This window comes from Balaenoptera borealis, assembly GCF_965194805.1.
Source record: "Balaenoptera borealis genome assembly, chromosome: 7".
NCBI lineage: Eukaryota > Metazoa > Chordata > Mammalia > Artiodactyla > Balaenopteridae > Balaenoptera > Balaenoptera borealis.
The window spans coordinates 75569433-75587819 of record NC_138864.1 but is presented as its reverse complement, the minus strand read 5'-3'; the positions used below and the strand labels follow the sequence as shown (position 1 = coordinate 75587819).

The following is an 18387-nucleotide window of genomic DNA, read 5'->3' as shown; positions in this document are numbered from 1 at the left end:
AAAAGTAAGATTTTCTCTAGGGAAAGCTCAGAAAGCATAACTCTATTGAAAATATATTAGCCCATAAAATCAAGTTACTGCTATTCATATTTGGGAGCTTACTGAAAAATAAGTCTCTATAAGGTTATATCATAAGTAAAGATAATAGAAAGCATCTTAAAGAGGTCACACATAAAAGGAGCCATAGTTCTCTCATAATGAGGAAAATATCACATTACATGTAGCCTTTCTAGGAAGAGATGCATTGAATGCACCATGAACTTGAGGATACTATGCCAAGGAGAACTAAGACTCCATGTAAGTTGTCCTTTTGATTTAAAGTTATAATACCTTGCCCTCTCTCAATTCCATATGACATTGTATTTCAGCAACTCAAGGCTCTAAAGCAAGCCCCTATATACAGACAAGGACTGTCTCAGTCTCGTGCTTGCAAATACCCTGATTAACCTAAAGCAATGTGAACAGTGGTAAAACAACACCAGAACCAAAGTCAGGAGTCCTGGATTCTCGTCCTGGAGCTGCCTCTAGTTGACCTTGAATAAGTCCCACAACTCATTTTTCTTTCCTGTAACATGGTTACATTAGATGATCTCTAAGTCTCCTGCCAGAAATCCTATGGCTTTCTGGCTGGTGGTAATCAGGACTGAGGAACTAACAGATTTTTCAGTCTCTGGATGCAACTAAGGGCCTCCCCTCCTTTGCCGCTCAGTCCCTCAGTATTTTGTCTTCCTTCCTTTTTGTTGCCCTTTCTCTTCTCCTTCTGCCAATTCCCCACCTTCATTCAACACTACCATCCATTATTCTCCAGCAATAAGAGTAATGTTCACTGTGCCATACACTTGACATTCATTATCTCATTTAATCCTGACAACTGCCTTATGAAAGAGGTAAAATTATTTTCTCATTTTACAGATCATGAACCTGAGACTTAGATAGTTTTTCCTTCCCTCTACCTATGACCATTATATTCTAGTGCATGTAATAGAACAATCATTAAACACCTTGAATGAAGTCCTTGGCCACGGTGACAAGAGTAAAAGGATGAAATAATCGATCTTCTCAGAATGTCTCAGCTCACGACTGCTGTTCATGATTCTCAAGCAAATCCTTTACGTAACGCTTGAGGTTGAAGTGGGGCTGCTTTGGGAAGGGAGTGATCGCTCAAGCTGCTTTACTCCAGTAACTTTCATAGATCTCAGCTGTGCTTCAGCCATATCGGGAGTTTGGGTGTGATACATTCACCTTGATCAAGGACAAGATCTCCACACTCACGAAAACTAATAATCAACAGGTCAGGAACCAAAGACAAACATTCTGGGCACAGGGGTTTTCTTCCCTTTCTAATCAATTCACTTTAACTGCTCTTATTTCTCTATGCATATACTTTAAACACACAAACATGCTGTGAAAGTTAACCTATGAGAAGCATTATATATAAAGGGTAAAAAGGCTTTGTGTCCTTGAGCAGGTTATTTATACTTATCCTTTCTAAGCCCCAGTTACCTCATTTGCAAATGATAAAAGTACCTATTTTCAAAGGTTTTATAAGGATTAAATAAGATTAATTTATACCACCTCACACCTGTTAGAATGGCTATTACCAAAAAAACGAGAAATAAGTGTTGGTGAGGATGTAGAGAAAAGGGAACGCTCATGCACTGTTGGTGGAAATATAAATGGGTGCAACTACTATGGAAAGAAAGTATGGAGGTTCCTCAAAAAAATTAAAAATTTCACTACCGTATAATCCAGCAATTCCATTTCTGGGTATTTATCTGAAGAAAAAGAAAGTACTAATTCAAAAAGATACATGCACCCCCATGTTCATTGCAGCATTATCTACAATAGCCAAGATACAGAAACAACCTGTGTCCACTGACAGAAGAATGGATGAAGAAAATCTAATACACACACACACACACACACACACACACACACACACACACACACGGAATATTACTCAGCCATTAAAAAGAATGAAATCTTGCCATTTGTGACATGGATGATCTTGAGGGCATTAAGCTAAGTGAAATAAGTCAGACAGACAAAGACAAATACCAAATGATCTTTTATATGTGGAATCTAAAAAAAACAAAAAAAAATGAGCTCACAGATAGGAGAAATCAAATTGGTGGTTGCCAGAAGTGGGGGGATAGGAAGTACCCAAAATGTCTGAAGGGCATTTAAAAATACAAACTTCCAGTTATGAAATAAATAATCCATGGTAATATAAAGTACAGCATGGTGACTAGAGTTAATAATACTGTATTATGTACTGCTGGAGAGATCGTAAAAGTTCTCATCACAAGAAAAAAAATTTTGTAACTATACTTGACAGTTGTTAACTAGACTTATTGTGGTGATCATTTTGCAATATATACAAATAGCAAATCATTATGTTGCACACCTGAAATTGCTATAATGTTATATGACAATTATACCTCAATAAAGAGAAGATAATTTGTGTGAAATGCTTGATATTGTGAACACTCAATAAACATTAGGTACAGATGTAAACATAGATAAAAAGGATATTATACAAAGATGCAAGGACATATATACACAAAAGTAAATGCATGGATGATAGACAGACAGAAAGATGAACACACACAGAAGTGAGTCGGAACGTACAGAATCTTTCTTTCCAGTGAGTTTGAGGAAGTCCTTAAAACAATGTAAGCAGAAAGCAGCAGCGCCAGAGGCCCTTGAACGGTGCATTTTTACTGAACAGGGCTCTGGCGCCACCTTGTGGCCACAAAGCAGAGCAGCCCACCACTGAATCCAGTTCCACAGAAGCTGTGAAATCCGACCTTTCCAAAGCCCCCCTTAAATACTGAAAAGATGAATAGTTTCCTTGATTGGAAAAACTCTACCCTGTTTCAGACAGAAACAGTGCATAAAGCTTGCTCTGTCGTCCACAAACCTATCTCTGTGTTTTTTATTGATTTATCCCAACTAAGCACTCTCCCTGTGAAGGTATGTCCTTAAGGATTCTGCAGCTGCCAATCAATCGAGAGAGAGGCGTGTTACACGACTGACTAAAACATGATCAGAAAAGAGCTGGATGGAAGTGTGTAGACAGAAATGAGGGCTTTCAGGGGAAACTAACCCGAATACAGAAGAGGACTAAGGACAGACCTATACCAAGAGCTGAGTGGGAGAATTCAATTCAATAAATTTTCTTTGAGCTCCAGCTACTCTGAGTCATGCTCTCTCCTAAGGGCTAGAGATCTGAAGAAGGCTAACACCTTTAGGAGCTCGCCTAGGAGAAATCCTTCGGAAGTACTAAGGAATCACATCCAATACGCTGTGTTAGAAATCTTCTGCTTAACTCAAACAAGCAGTAGGTCCAGGGGAGGAAAACTATTAGATTTATAAAGCTAATTCCGGGACATAAATATGTTGCTAGACCAAAGGAAAATTTAATCCATATATGCTACTTCTGGTTTGGGAAAGAAAACAAAGTCTTTCCCTTTCTTTTCCCCAAAGAAAAATCTTTCACTCTTCTAAGGCCAAGTTCAAAACATTCATTCTTCCATTACATCTCCTCTCACCAACTGGGCCCAAATCATTGCTCCAATGCTTCTGTGAATTTTAGGCACCCAGCCCTTATTTTATTATTCAGTACTTGGTTCTGAGTGACTTTGCACTTTTTTCCCAGTGAACTAAATTATTCAAATATCTTGCCTCCCTATTTCTCCCAAATAAATATTGTACTCTTTGAAGGCAGGGAACAAGTCTTCGATTTTTGCGGTTTCGAAGTCCCTACTCTCTATCCCTTCAGCTGGTCTTGACTCCATGAATTATTTTATAGATGATAGATAGATAGATAGACAGATGATGGATAGAGAGATCTTTCCCGTAAGATCATACAGAAAATCCCAAACGAACTTTTTGGCCAATGCAAAATATATACAACTTCTATATCCATTTATATGTTGACCAACAGTTAGGTTGCTTCCATATCTTGGCTACTGTAAATAATTCTTCTGTGAACATCAGGGTGTATGTATCTTTTCATATTAGTGTTTTTGTTTTCTTCAGATATATATCCTGGAGTGGAACTGCTGGATCATATGGTAGTTTTAATTTTTGAGGAACCTCCATACTGATTTCCATAGTGGCTACACCAGTTTACATTCCGACAATGTACTAGGGTTCCCTTTTCTCTACATCCTTATCAACATTTATTATTTGTTGTCTTTTTGATGACAGGCATTCTGACAGGTGTGAGGTGATATCTCACTGTGGTTTTGATTTGCATTTCTCTGATGATTAGTGATGTTGAGAATTTTTTTCATGTGCCCAACAGACTCTTTTTTATTTCCTATCTTATTTGACTTTTAATAGTACTTGACATTGTTGACCACTTGCCCCAACTTAAATTCTCCCCAAGGTACTCTTCATTCAATAGGTATTTATCAACTTTTCACTGTATACTATGTTCTTACTAAGTCTGAGGAGTCAAATGGAAAAAATGATCCCTGCCCTCCAGCAGTTTCCACTCTAGCAAAGAAGGCTGAATACACTATAAGGAGAGTGCCGAGGAAGAAGTATCTGAGGTTGCTGGTTCTCCTACTGAACCTTTCCATGTTCCCCTTTGCTAACAACAAAGGTTTCTCCCACTATTGATCACACACCCTATTCATGTATACATCCCCAACATAGCATGTATACAGTATCCTCAGCTAATATCTCAAGATAATAAGGTGAGATTTGTCATTAGCTTTGCTGAATGTAAATTCACATTTCAAATAGTCTTCTGGATGGTTTCCTCAAAATTACTTCATAATCAAACTGATAAAAGATTAAACTTGGAGTAAGAAAAAAATGCCAGCTGGCAAGGATATGGAGAAGAGGGAACCCTTATATATTGTTGGTGGGAATGTAAATTAGTACAGCCACTATGAAAACAATATAAAAAAAAATTAAAAATAGAACTACCATATGATCCAGCAATTCCATTTCTGGGTATATACCTGAAGGAAATGAAATCACTATGCTGAAAAGATATCTGCACCTCTATGTTCACTGCATCATTATTTATGATAGCAAACATAGATGAATGGCTATGTGTCCATCAGTGGATGAATGGATAAAGGAAAAAAAAATTTTTTTCCATCATATTATTTCCAGGGGTAAAATCACATTCCACAAACATATACAAGTCTGTTCCACCAATCTCTAAATTACAAGAGATACAAAGATAAAAATGGCAAGGTCTCTGCTCTCTTAAAGCTCACAGTTTAATGAGGGTAAAAGAAACATGTATAAAAATCTCCAATACAGGCTAATTCTGAAAAGTGGTATAATATAATATCAAACAAGCTCGGGTATGGGCTAAGCTACTATAACAAAGGAGACCAAGATAGAGTGGTTTAAAGAAGATACTTTTTTTCACCAATATGTATCATTTGATATCGAGATGTGGGGAAAGGAGAAATTGCCTAGTTAAGTAATACTATGAAGGTGGTGAAATCTGTCCTCTTGGCTCCAATGCTTCTGTTTTTCCTTAAGGTATAACCCCTTCACAGCCTTCCAGTATCCATCTTCAACACCCTTATATTTCACTCTCTCTGTCAGAACATACTTTCAAAAAAGTACTGAAATATTCGATGATAGTAGGATGTAAATAACTGGTAAGGCTTAATGTGATGCCATTTGCAGGTACCTTTTCATAGATTACAACAGATTTAAAGACAATAGGATATATTTTGTCACAGAATTTTGAGCATCATAATTAAGCAGTATTTGGGCAGAAATGGATCTGTGAGACTTGAAATAAACCACCAATTCTTAAAATCCGCCTAGAACAGATGTTGACTGTTAACTGTGTTGGTGAATAAGCAATAAAGGGCTTGAGCTGGGGGGAAATACATGGAGGAATTTTTTAAAAACCTCCAATCCCGGGGGTGGATTCTTTCTGCCCCCAGCCACTTTCACCCACAGACATTGGGGGCTAACTGACCACATACTTTGAACATTACTCTACCAGAAGATCTTGAACTAGTGAAGAGAATTTATCATATGAGACTAGTAGTATCAGAAAATTAGGCCAGTAGAGCTTTACCATGTCTGTGCTAAAACAATCATTTGGACAAAATATTTCCCCATGAACTTTAGGTAATTTCTGCCTCCTCTTAAAATAAGTTTGACCATTGTTACACAGTAAGAGGTAGACTTGGAAATACTGTTGAACATTGTTTGACTTACTGTGCCCTTAGGAGTTAGTTTGATTTCCGAAGGAGAAAAACTAAATACAGTTCCTGTCATCCACGTACAATTTACTATTGATCATTTTGATTAACTTTAACAGTATGATCATTTTTTATCTCTCACACCACTATACTCCATTTACCTCTTAAATGGCAGTCCCATCAAATTCTAAGATTAGGTTGCTTTTTGGTCAAGTAAAAGTATTCATGGATTCTAAATTGTTATATTTTCCCCATGACATGTTACTGTGAAATCACTAGTTTAGTATTTGACCCTAAATAAGATTGAAGAACTGTTTTGTTAATATGCATTCTTGCTAGACTTTAAGTTTATTACAAAATATTCTGAATGATCCAAAGTGGTTAGTAACTCACAGTTGAATTCCTATTTTAAATTCCTCTAGTTCTCGCAAGTCATACCAAAACTAGCAATCTGCTTTTCAACATTTGCAATAGCATAGCGTTGTTTTCCACAAGCCATACTGGTTTTATAAAGTATGTGCTATAGAGGCTGACTCAGAGCATTTTCATGTGCTTTGGCTTTGTATTTCTCAAAAAAAAAAGAAAATCTTTTCCTTCATCTCATACCGAAATCACAGATCACATATATGCAAAAATTGCAGAAATTTGGTCTGTAATACTAACTCCTGATAACTCAATCAAAGTTCTTTAATACTATGGTTTTTTAATCCAATGTTCTGTTGCCTTTATAAACTCTACAAACTAATTAGTAAATAACCTCACATTTTCAATCATTTTCCTTTGAAACATACTGTATTTATTCACCTCACTAAAAAACTGAACAAAAAAACTTTCGGAAGAAGTGTGGAAATAAAATTGTTGGTCTAATTATAAAGCAAAAATATTTGGGGCTTGATTCCAAATGTTTTAATTAAACAGGAAAAGCAGTTTTAAGTGGAGCTTGCTACAATTAGCCAACTTATATTAATATAATATTAACTTCCTTGCCCTCATCACATGCAAAATAAATTATGAAAAAGTGAATGACCTTTGTTCTATCAAATCTTAAAGAATAAAATCATATTGTTTTGTTTGACGATTTAAGACCTATCATCATTTTTAAAATTCAACAATGCTTAGACACATTCAGCAATTTGTCTTAATTTTCATAATCTGTGCTATAAACACAGAGATTTTTTTTTCTAAAACTTTTAAAAATGATTATTTTCTAGTTTTGCTAGAAATTAAAAGTGTAAGATTCTATTTCTACCACAAGGCATCAGTCCATGGTAAATTAATCTTCAAAGGGTTTTAACATTACCTTGTGGACAGTCAATGACTACAGAAAATTACATATTAAAATATGAACAGTCCTAGGGGCCCTAGCTATGAATAAAAGACAATCAAGGAAAATGCAGTTGAGAGTTTATTTTCCTTTACTTTTCCTAATCAGATTAGTTCTGGGGATGTTATACACCAAATCCTCAGACGTTGCAATTCAGGTCTCAGACGCTCTACCCTGAGGCTGGTTCCAACTCAGAAGAGTAAACCAACCCTCCAACCCCACCCCGCTCACATTCGCTCTTTCTCCATACCCCTCATATTTTAAAAACAACCTTAAACTTTTAAATAGTGACAGTAACTCAACTTTAGGTTTGCAGTGCTTGATTGGGTTAGGGTATGGGAAGGTGGCTTTAATATCAGAGGCGGGTAAGGGAAGGAGCGAACGTCGGGTTTAAGGACTTATTCAGCTAAGGGACGGGGTTTGTGCGGTTTAAGATACAAGATTTCGACAATTTAGGGGGCAAAAGAGATTCAGAGATTCAGATTCGGATTTGGAAATTGTAAATTACAGCCACTTCAAAGAGCTGCTGTGAAGTTTTAAATGAGTTAGCTAAGCGCTGAAGCTCTAAAATGAGTTAGCTGAGCGCTAAAGCTCTAAAATGAGTTAGCTGAGCTCTCACAGGGTGATCTGAGAGTGCTTCAGCATCACCTGGGAACTGTTAGAAAATGCAGAATCTCAGGCCCCATCCCGGATCTACTAAACAGGAAACGTGGGCGACGTGGAGGAGAGGGGGTTTGGAGGGAGGGGGGTGGACACGACAGATCGGTGTTTTAATAAGCCCTACAGGAAATACATGTTAGAGTTTGAGAACCACTGCTCTAAAGAATTGCACGAATGTTCATTAGTTGGGAGATTAAAGTAGGCGAGAAGAAGGACGGAAGGGAGGGAGGCAGGGAGGGAAAAGGAGGAGAGGAGAGGAGAATATCGAGAGGATCGAGAGGGTGCAGAGCCGACCGCAGGCAGAAGACAGGGCTCTTTGAAAGAAAACCGGGAGCGGCCGGATGGCTACGTAGGGAAATCCTAGGTTCGGCTCTGGGACCTTCCCAGGACTGTCCAGCCAAGCAGGAGCCCTGCGGACGCCCGGCACCGGCAGGTGGCGCTGGACGGACAATTGACAAGGGGGCGGAGTCTGCCCAGGCAGAGCAGGCTCGCGCTCCCGAGGCTCGGGCGCCGAGCGGGGCTGGCACCTCCGGGCCGGTGCTGCGGCCGCGACTTACCGTCAGATCACGCCGAGAGACGGGTGAGTCCCTTGAATCGTTCTGGCTCGCCGCTTGCTCCCTGCCTCTCGGTGTCCCTGCGAGGCCGGGCACGGGCTCCCAGCATCGGGAGGAGTGTAGGGGGTTGCGAGCCCTCCCAGGACTGAAGCAGCGGCGCTTCGGAGCGAGCGCAGCTCAATTTGCCCCTTGCGCGCCGCTCTGGGACACGCTGCCTTCCAGCGAGCTCTCCGCGGAGCACACCGCTCCACTGTGGCTGGTCCAGGGGGCTGGGAGCCGGGGACTCACAGGAAAGCCTTTTCCCTGGGGACTCAGGGGATATGATGAGTTATTAAGTTTGTCCTTAGGTTGGGTTCTGATGGCAAGTTTTCCAACTTGGCAAAGTCGCCACGAGTTTGCATAGTGTTGATGAATGATTGGTACGTACTACTTAAAGTAAAATCGTGCAACTCGTCTTCAAGTTTCCTAGTAACAGAGAGTTTTCATTTTAAGTCCTTGGAACATTAGTCCGACTCTTTCAGGATCTCAGGATTCAAGTTCCCTCCAAATAGTCAATCAAGGCTTTATATGTGTCAGGTGTGAAATCCACTGGAAGTGGTTTGTAGACATAAAATGTACGTACACTTCCGAATTCTTGACTCTGTTCTTTCCGTAAAAAAAAAAAAAAAAAATCCTTATTGAATAAAAGGTCATTCGTTTAGCACAGAATGTTAAGCACAGGGAGGAAGCAATGCCTAACAACACAGCCCAGTGAAGAAAAACACCTCCCCTTCACATAGTTAAATGTGGTAAAGTAAGTTTGCAGTTAAAAGTGTAGAAGATTTGGAAATGCAGTGCAACTGACCATGTATCCCAGTCATTGAGTGTCTTCATATTCTAAATTCTTCCACATAAACATAAGTCAGTTGGACTGTGTCAATATTTAGCAGGAACGTCAGGTCCTGGTCCAGCAAAATGCAACAGTCCCATCAGAAATAGGCTTTGCTTTTTAATGGAGACGAAAGAGAACTTTGGATCAAATTCTGGAGTTCCTAACATCTGAATACCGTGCTGTTTCCTGTTGTTTTTGTTGATGAAAAGATTTTATTGTAGAATTTAAATTATATATTTGGTTAATGTCTGAGGGAAACCAACATATTTTATTTGACTGCTATTTTATTTTCTTGGCTTCAGGGTACAAGGTGGACTGTGGGTGACACAGTCAACAAGCTTCCTAACTGCCTGGGGTTTTTCCTTGGCTTTGCTCTTCAGTACGGTCTCCCTACCACGCGGACGAATGGTTGGATACCTCTCCAGGGCCACTCTGGCTTTTCACCCAGATTCTGTGCAGAGTGGCCCTCAATCAGCAAATACTACGAACTTGCTAGATGCTCCGGGACCAGGTCCTGAAGAGAGCCCTCACCCTTCCCATGCCACCATCTGTCCATAAAACTTTGTCTTCCTTTCCGATGCATTGCGCTACCATGCAGTTCTTGAAATGTCTGCCTTCTCTCCTAGACTTTAAGCTTTTTGAAAGCAGAGTCTCCATCTCATTTAACTTTATATTCCCACTGCCTACCTGGTTGTTCACAGTATAGTTAATGACTTAATATTGAAAAAGTGTAGATTTGTATGTTAACATCTTTGCCATCCTGAAACTCACAGTTAACACATCTCCCAAGCATGGTGAATTATTTCTTGTGTTTGATTACAGTAAGTAAAACTTGTATTCCTAGTCATATACACACCCCCAAATTACTATATTAATAATGTTGGTTAAATCACCAAATGATTTGGAATAATACTTCTTAAGCAAATAGACTGTAAAACCCCTCCAGAGCAGACACGGAATCTCATTTCTCTTTTTCCTCCTCAATGTCTGTCATAGATTTGAGTTCATAGATACTTGAAGATTGGCATATGCTTTACTCGGAACTCTTTCAAATGCCAGTGATATACACCTTACTCAAACTAACTTAAGCAAAATAGGGATTGTATTGGCTTGTGTAACTGAAAAATTCAGGATCTGGTCTCAGAAACTCTAAATATTTAAATATGCCAGGACTCCTGTGTCTTTCCCCATTTCTTGCTTAGGCTTCTGTGTGTTGGCTTTCTTCTGTCCTTTTGAAGACATCTTCCTCCTTACAGCATGTAGAAGAAAGCATGGTAGGCTTCTATCATCCCAATATAACAGAATATTAAAGACATCTTCTCTTTATCTTTCATTTCCAAATATAAACATCAGAGAAGGACTCTAATTGGTTCAGCTAGAGTTGTGTGCCATCCCTAAGCCAATCAGTGTGATGAACAGAATAGAGAACTGTCATTAGTCAAGACTGAGTCATATGCCCACTTCTATGGCCAAAGAAGGGCATTTCTCTGGATGGAGGAAATGTTTTAGATCATAAAATAGTGGGAAAAGAATGTGCACAGAACAAAACAAATATTCTCAGCATGAATATTGTGAAATTTTGAAATAAGTAACATATGGAAAATGTTCTTAGAGCACTTCAACAAAGGCACATGTTGGCATTATGTAAAGATGACTCCTCTTTATTCTCTGTGAAAATCAAACCTTTAAAAGTTGGAGAATGTTTTAAGTGTTTTAAACTGCTAGAAACAACTTTCCACTTAATAAAGTATTACAGGTGGTCTAAAATTCAGAAACACTTGGAATGTTTCTGTCAATCAAATGGTTATATATCTAATCTGTTTTCTTACTGAATTTCATAAAGAATAAATTGGCAATGTATTCCTCTGGAAATAAATTTAGAACTAATAAAACAGTGAATAATGTTGTGACATCATATGTTTCCCTTTCCTAAAAAATGTTACACCAAGCCCAAATGAGGATCTGTGGACAGTGTTAAGGAAAAGATTCTTTTATCTGGCAGGAACTGTGACAAAATAATTTCCACAGGGTTAACCAGGAGAGTGGGCATGTCAATGATTGAACACATCAACAACCCCACTGGAAATATGCTAGCAACGCATTGTCTTGCAAACAAAAACCAGCCTGTGACTCCGATGGGAAAATGGCACTCTTTTAAGACAACCTTTCAGTCCTTTATGCTGCTGTCAGCGTTCACCTTACCAAGAGTGTCTATTCTGTTCATTTTCTGAAACTCAGAGTACATTTCCCCATAAAATCATTTCACCATTATTTCAGATTCCAGTGTCAACCCCAAAAGTCTATTAAACACAACTTCCTGAAGTATAATCTTACATCAGCAAACTCCAACCTCCATTGACAACATTGTTACTCTCAAAAAACCACATTCCTAATTCTATTCACCTTTGAAGGCAGTTGACTTTCTTCCAAATGAGCACCTGGAGTTAAAGTCTCCTAAAATAAAAGGCAACATCTGACCCTTTGAATTCCATATAGACACCTGGGTCATTCATTGCACTGATAGTTGGACAAAGAAAAACACTATTGACACAAGGGCACTTGTTTGAATTCTTACAGATTATAATGTGAGGTTAAATGAGTCAATCAGTCTATATTTTAAATTGCACTTTATCTGCCACTTTAGCCCTTATATGAGTAAATTTTTCATATTGCCCTATCAAACATTAATATCATAAATAGCATAGATGTGAAGAAGATAATTATGTTTATTTTCACAGGTGGCTGAGGCCATACTATTTTATAGAATTAATGGAGAGCAGACAAGACATCACAAACCAAGACGAACTTTGGAAAATGAAGCCCAGGAGAAATCTAGAAGAAGATGGTTATTTGGTAAAATAATAATATTAATTAATTAATTAATTAAAATCTATAAATAATTCAAATGCTGTTCTATATCTCCTAGTGTTATAAAAGTGATTTTCACCCTAGTCTGCTGATATCTTTACTCTGATTCCTGGCACTGATACTGTGATGGTAAAGGCAGTGTGGGCTATGAGAGGAGTTGTACCTTGACTGTCATGGACTTAGCTGAATAACCTTGAATAAGTCACTGAAAATCCTGGGTCTTGGTTTATCTACAAAGTGAGAGAGTTGGACCAGATCATCTCCAAAGCCCTTCCAATTCTTTCTAACATTCTGTGGGCCTAAGTTTTTTGAAAAAGTCATCAATGCCCATATAACAGTAGTTTTGTAAACTGTTTTTTTCATAGGCTCCATGGCAGCTTACCAAGAGATCATCAAGTTAATTGATGATTCACTGTTTAACCAAATAAATTCAACTTTGGAGTAAGAATCATTGTCACACTTTTGCCCCACATCAAGATTAAATGTTTCTTACTAAATTATTTGACTGAACAAGTGGTGGAAAATTTTGCTTCCAAACTCTTTTTACCTTTCTAAGTGATCTCAACTACAGTTTTAACAGAAAGTATTTATTTTATCTTAATTATATTAATAGGAAAAATAAGGTAGTACAAGTACATACTGTCTAAAATAAGTGTGCATAAAATAAAATCATCTTCATTTTTCAAGTGAACTGTCTTACTTCCTGTTCCATGATTCTTCACGCATAACCAGAAAATTGATATCCGTTGATTGTTTTAACATGCAGAGATGGCAGAAGCTGTAAAATGCTCAACTCCCTTCTAAATGGAGTAATTGGAAAAAGCATTGGATGTAATAGTGATTTGTTACTGAAAGTAAAAGTCAAATGGCAAGAGGTCATATATAAAAATTATAGAGAACTATGCGAATTAAAGTTACTCTGCATAAAATGAGGAAATGAACAAGATAATCACTAACATCATTCTGAGCATTAAAATGTTATGGGTCTACATATAGAGCTATAAGAAATTAGGAATAACATATTAGGTGAGAAAGTAAATTTGTTCATAAAGTAACACAATATGAAATACTCTGCTATAAGTTCTTATTTTGAGGGGTTTTTTTTTTTTTTAATTTGCTGGTATATCAGTCAGTTGGGGAAGTGACATAATATTCAGTGCAAACTTCTTTTGAATTTTTGACTACCTAGAAATGCAACTGGGTAAAGAAATATAACTTTCTCAGGAAATAGATCATCCCTGTGGGATTTAACTACTTATATAGCCTTTGTACCGTTTTAATAGACTATTCGTCTATTAGTACTTATACAAATGAGATATTTTATGAATATAAGACTACATGATGGGGGGAGGGATAAGTTGGGAGATTGGGATTGTCATATACATACTACTATATATAAGATGGATAACTAATAAGAAACTACTGTATAGCACAGGGAACTCTACTCAATACTCTGTAATGACCTATATGGGAAAAGAATCTAAAAAAGAGTGGATATACATATATGTATAACTGATTCACTTTGCTGTACAGCAGAAACTAACACAACGTTGTAAATCAACTATACTCCAATAAACATTAATTTAAAAAAAGACTACATGATGGAAATTACATATTTTTATCTAATAGTAATGACTATATTATTCCTGTTCCTTTGTACTTGAATGAATGGAGTTTGCAGAGAGTTGTTCAGTAACCAAAAGAAATTATAAAACAAATACAACTATGACTACTTACAAGTGTTATTATTTTTACCAAAGATTTCTGGATTTTTTTTTAAGTTTTTCAGTTTTTGTTTCCCAGTTGCATTATTTCATTCTTTTACACTTTCAAGATAGAAACACAATGGTCTGAGCTCTAGTGGAGGTATCTGAAGCATGTATTTCTTTTGACTTAAAGAAAAATGAGTAACAGAAATTATGGAGAACCCCAAGTAAGGTAGGATAACTAAGTGCACCTTTGATCATTGCCACATAGTCTATGCCACCTTCCACTAACCAGTGTCCAAAAGCAAGGTTCAAAGTGTCCTTTTTTACTGATAAGTACAATGAGCAGTAAGTAATTAGTCTGAGAGACATCCCACTGTTTTGTTCCATTTTAAGATGTTTATTTTCTTTCCTTTGTAGAATAAGGATTCAAGAGAGACCAGTGCACCGAAAAGACCTGTGCTTTTGCACTTGCACCAAACAACCCATTGTGATGAATTTGATTGCCCCCCAGAGCTTCAGCACAAACAGGAACTCTTTCCAAAGTGGCGTTTGCCAATTAAAATCGCTGCTATCGTATCATCTCTGACTTTTCTTTACACTCTTCTGAGGGAAATAATTCACCCTTTTGTAACTTCCCATCAACAGTATTTTTATAAAATTCCGATCCTGGTCATCAACAAAGTCTTGCCAATGGTTTCCATCACCCTCTTGGCACTGGTTTATTTGCCAGGTGTGATAGCAGCAGTTGTGCAGCTTCATAATGGAACCAAGTATAAGAAATTTCCACATTGGTTGGATAGGTGGATGGTAACAAGAAAGCAATTTGGTCTTCTCAGTTTCTTTTTTGCTGTACTGCATGCAGTTTACAGCTTATCCTATCCAATGAGACGATCCTACAGATACAAGTTGCTAAACTGGGCATATCAACAGGTAGGATGACATTACTGACAATATCACTAAACTAAAAAGTCTAAGTCTCCTAACAAATTAACTGTTTCTTATTTTAATATCAGTACCCCAAACCTCTGTTGAAACCCTGTGTTGAGAAAGTAATGTGCTTTTTAAAATTTTTTATTATAACTCTTCATTGGGGCTTGGTTGTATAATTCTACTTTGAGGAATGTTTTCTAAGCTGAAAATAGTAAACTACAACTTTAACAACATAAACAAGTATTTTGTTCATGGAGAGAGCCACATTTCAATCTTCCACCACCCTCAGAAGATTTCTTTTTAATGCTAATTGTTCCTATTTTCTGCTTATTTACCATATATGCACACATATGACAATTCTAACCATCAAATAACTATTATATAAATTAATAAAACAGATTATATAAATGTTGCGTTCAAGGAAAAAGATCAATAGCTCCTATGTCATTTCTCTTAGAGAAATGCAAAAATAAAGTCATAAATTTGTGGAGGCCCCTAGTTATCAGGTCCTCCATAGTAGAGGGAGCGTAGAAGGAGGCTCTTATACTGGAAACAAGTGTTGTTTGCATTTTTTCCTTCCTCTTTTCACCCTCTCTTAGGTCCAACAAAATAAAGAAGATGCCTGGATTGAGCATGATGTTTGGAGAATGGAAATTTATGTGTCTCTAGGAATTGTGGCACTTGCAATACTGGCTCTGTTGGCTGTGACGTCTATTCCATCTGTGAGCGACTCTTTGACATGGAGAGAATTTCACTATATTCAGGTAAATTATATATATAAAAAAACTCTGGTCCCTCAGAGAGGGAAATCTTCTTTTTAAGCTTATAATATCCTCAAGTATATTGACTTTACCCCATAAAAAAATAACAGATGGTTTTCCAATAGCAAAGATCTCACACTTGTTCCAATTAAAAATGTGCTCTCATCATTTTTCCCTCTTGCTGACAAATAGGAGAGGTGTTTTCTAGACATATATAAGAGGCATTACTCAAAGAAAAATATGATTTCTAACATTTGAAGCTTGTTGGACAATTTGCTGTCTATCTAGCAACAACAAATGTGGTATTTTAGAAATTAAATATTGTTTTTAGTTCTCCAAAAGTAAAAAAAAAAAAAATTTTGCCTATCCTCTGATTTTATTCATGCCTTTTAAGTTACACAGCTTTGTACTATCCTCCTTGAAATATGGAGTTTTATCTACCAAAGGTATTCTAATATCTAATTTTAAAAGCTTCTTTTTCCAAGTTACATTTTATGTAGCTTATTCACTTGAAGTTTCTCAATATTCCTGGAATTCAAAACTGTCTCAGATTTACTGAGGTTAACTTCCTAGTGGTAGATTACACCCTAGAAAGAACAATGGGATCCATGTCTGACAAGATTCAAAGGACTAAACTTAATTCAGTCCTAAGCGCTGCCAAGATTTTTTAAATTATGTACATAGCTTTAACTTTTATGGGTGGACATCTTTGGAAATTCCCACAAAGTCAGTTAATCCTCACTATCCTTTGTACACATCCATGCATATACTCCAACAGACACCTTATCAGGACCTCTGATTAAGCTGGAAAGAATGTCTCCATCTGAATTATTTGAATGTGGTTTAGAGATGGTGCCACATTTTCCAGGCGCAATATTTGCTGATTTTGTAGGTTTAGCTTGATAGCCATTGGAGTTGTCTGTTCCTCATTAAATAACTCTCTTCTTACATTGCTCTGCCTGTCACACATATGCTGTGCATCACTTTACAGATTTCATTACAAATTCAAGCGCTGTATCTTGACAACCCAACCCATTCCACTCTGTGTACAATACCTAGCCCATAATATGTATACAATACACATTTGGTAAATCAATCTTCAACCAATTACTTATATTTTTCAATTAATAACCTAGCAGCTTTTCATTTACAATCCAAGAACTGGCTACTCTATGATTTACCTTGGAGATTTATATCTGAAAATATAAACTTAGCTATTTGGTTGTATTCATTGGGGCTTACTGCTGAATAATTGTGACTTGGATTCATTCTGACAGTCTAGTGAACATTTCCTGTAAAGTGAATAGAAGTCAGAAGATATCTAGAAGAGCTATTGTCAGAATTCCATAAAACTACATAGGTGAACAATTCTTTTTAAGTAACATTATCTGGATGGTGCCAAGTATCCCAATGCAAGCTGATATTTTCTTCACATCTCCATATCTCTGTGTTTTGTTAAAACATTGAAATAATTGTTGGTATTTTTCCACTTTATCAAAATGTTTGATTTTTTTTAACAAAGACCAAGGTCAATCACTTTAGTATTAATATACCAAAATCACAGTCAGTCACTTTAGTTGCCTTTGTAATTGATAAAGATCACCAATATCAAGTTGATTTTTGCACTGATCTTCAGTCAACCCGCCAATATTTATTGAGCACCTAAAATGTGCTCAGCATTGTGTTGATTCTGCAGGGATCCTGTGATGAGTAAGACAGAGTCTCTGATTTTAGGTGTCTCTTGATAAGCAGAATTAAGGCAAATGCACAAGAGACAAAGCATCATAAAATAAATGTCATAAGAGAGAAGAACAAGGTATGGAGAAAGGGAAGGCAATGTTATCAATTTTCTGAGACCAAAAGGAGAATGGTTGTGAATTTTCTCAACTTAGATAGTCTGGAGACAAAGGCATTACCCACATGTAAAAAGAATGGAAATATATGAGTGGACATTGTCAAGAAACGTAATAGGAAAACAAATGGAGATGAATGGAAGAATTTCCAAGCAACAAAACAGATCTAGCTGCTATAGGATGGAATAAACTCTAAATGAACCAATCTCACCAAGATAATTTTTTTTTTCTTTTGCAGAGCAAACTAGGAATTGTTTCCCTTCTGCTGGGCACAATACATGCATTGATTTTTGCCTGGAATAAATGGGTAGATATAAAACAATTTGTATGGTATACACCTCCAAATTTTATGATAGCTGTTTTCCTTCCGATTGTTGTCCTGATATGCAAAGCCATACTACTCCTGCCATGCTTGAGAAAGAAGATACTGAAGATTAGACACGGTTGGGAAGATGTCACCAACATTAACAAAACTAAGATGTCTTCCCAGTTGTAGAATTGCTGTTTACACACATTTTTGTCCAATATTGATATATTTTATCATAAACACTTCAAATTTGTATTTGTTTAATAAAATGACCACTTGAGGATCTTAACCTATCTCTTTGTTTATGGGTGATGTTTGAAATATGTGTATTTCCTTGCAAATTTGATTCAAAG

At 37.0% G+C, this 18387-nt stretch overlaps 2 protein-coding genes across 4 annotated transcripts in view; one reads left to right on the top strand and one right to left on the bottom strand.

Annotated features, from left to right (window-relative positions):
- LOC309631749 (uncharacterized protein) overlaps positions 1 to 18387 on the bottom strand; it is a 673620-nt gene that overhangs the window by 616016 nt on the left and 39217 nt on the right. The window lies entirely within an intron of this gene.
- Positions 8326 to 18327, top strand: STEAP1 (STEAP family member 1). Its single transcript, XM_082398547.1, has 5 exons — positions 8326 to 8761; positions 12345 to 12459; positions 14601 to 15113; positions 15713 to 15877; positions 17966 to 18327. The coding sequence occupies exons 2-5, from the start codon at positions 12376 to 12378 to the stop codon at positions 18221 to 18223; spliced, it is 1020 nt and encodes a 339-aa protein (XP_082254673.1). The 5' UTR covers positions 8326 to 8761; positions 12345 to 12375; the 3' UTR covers positions 18224 to 18327.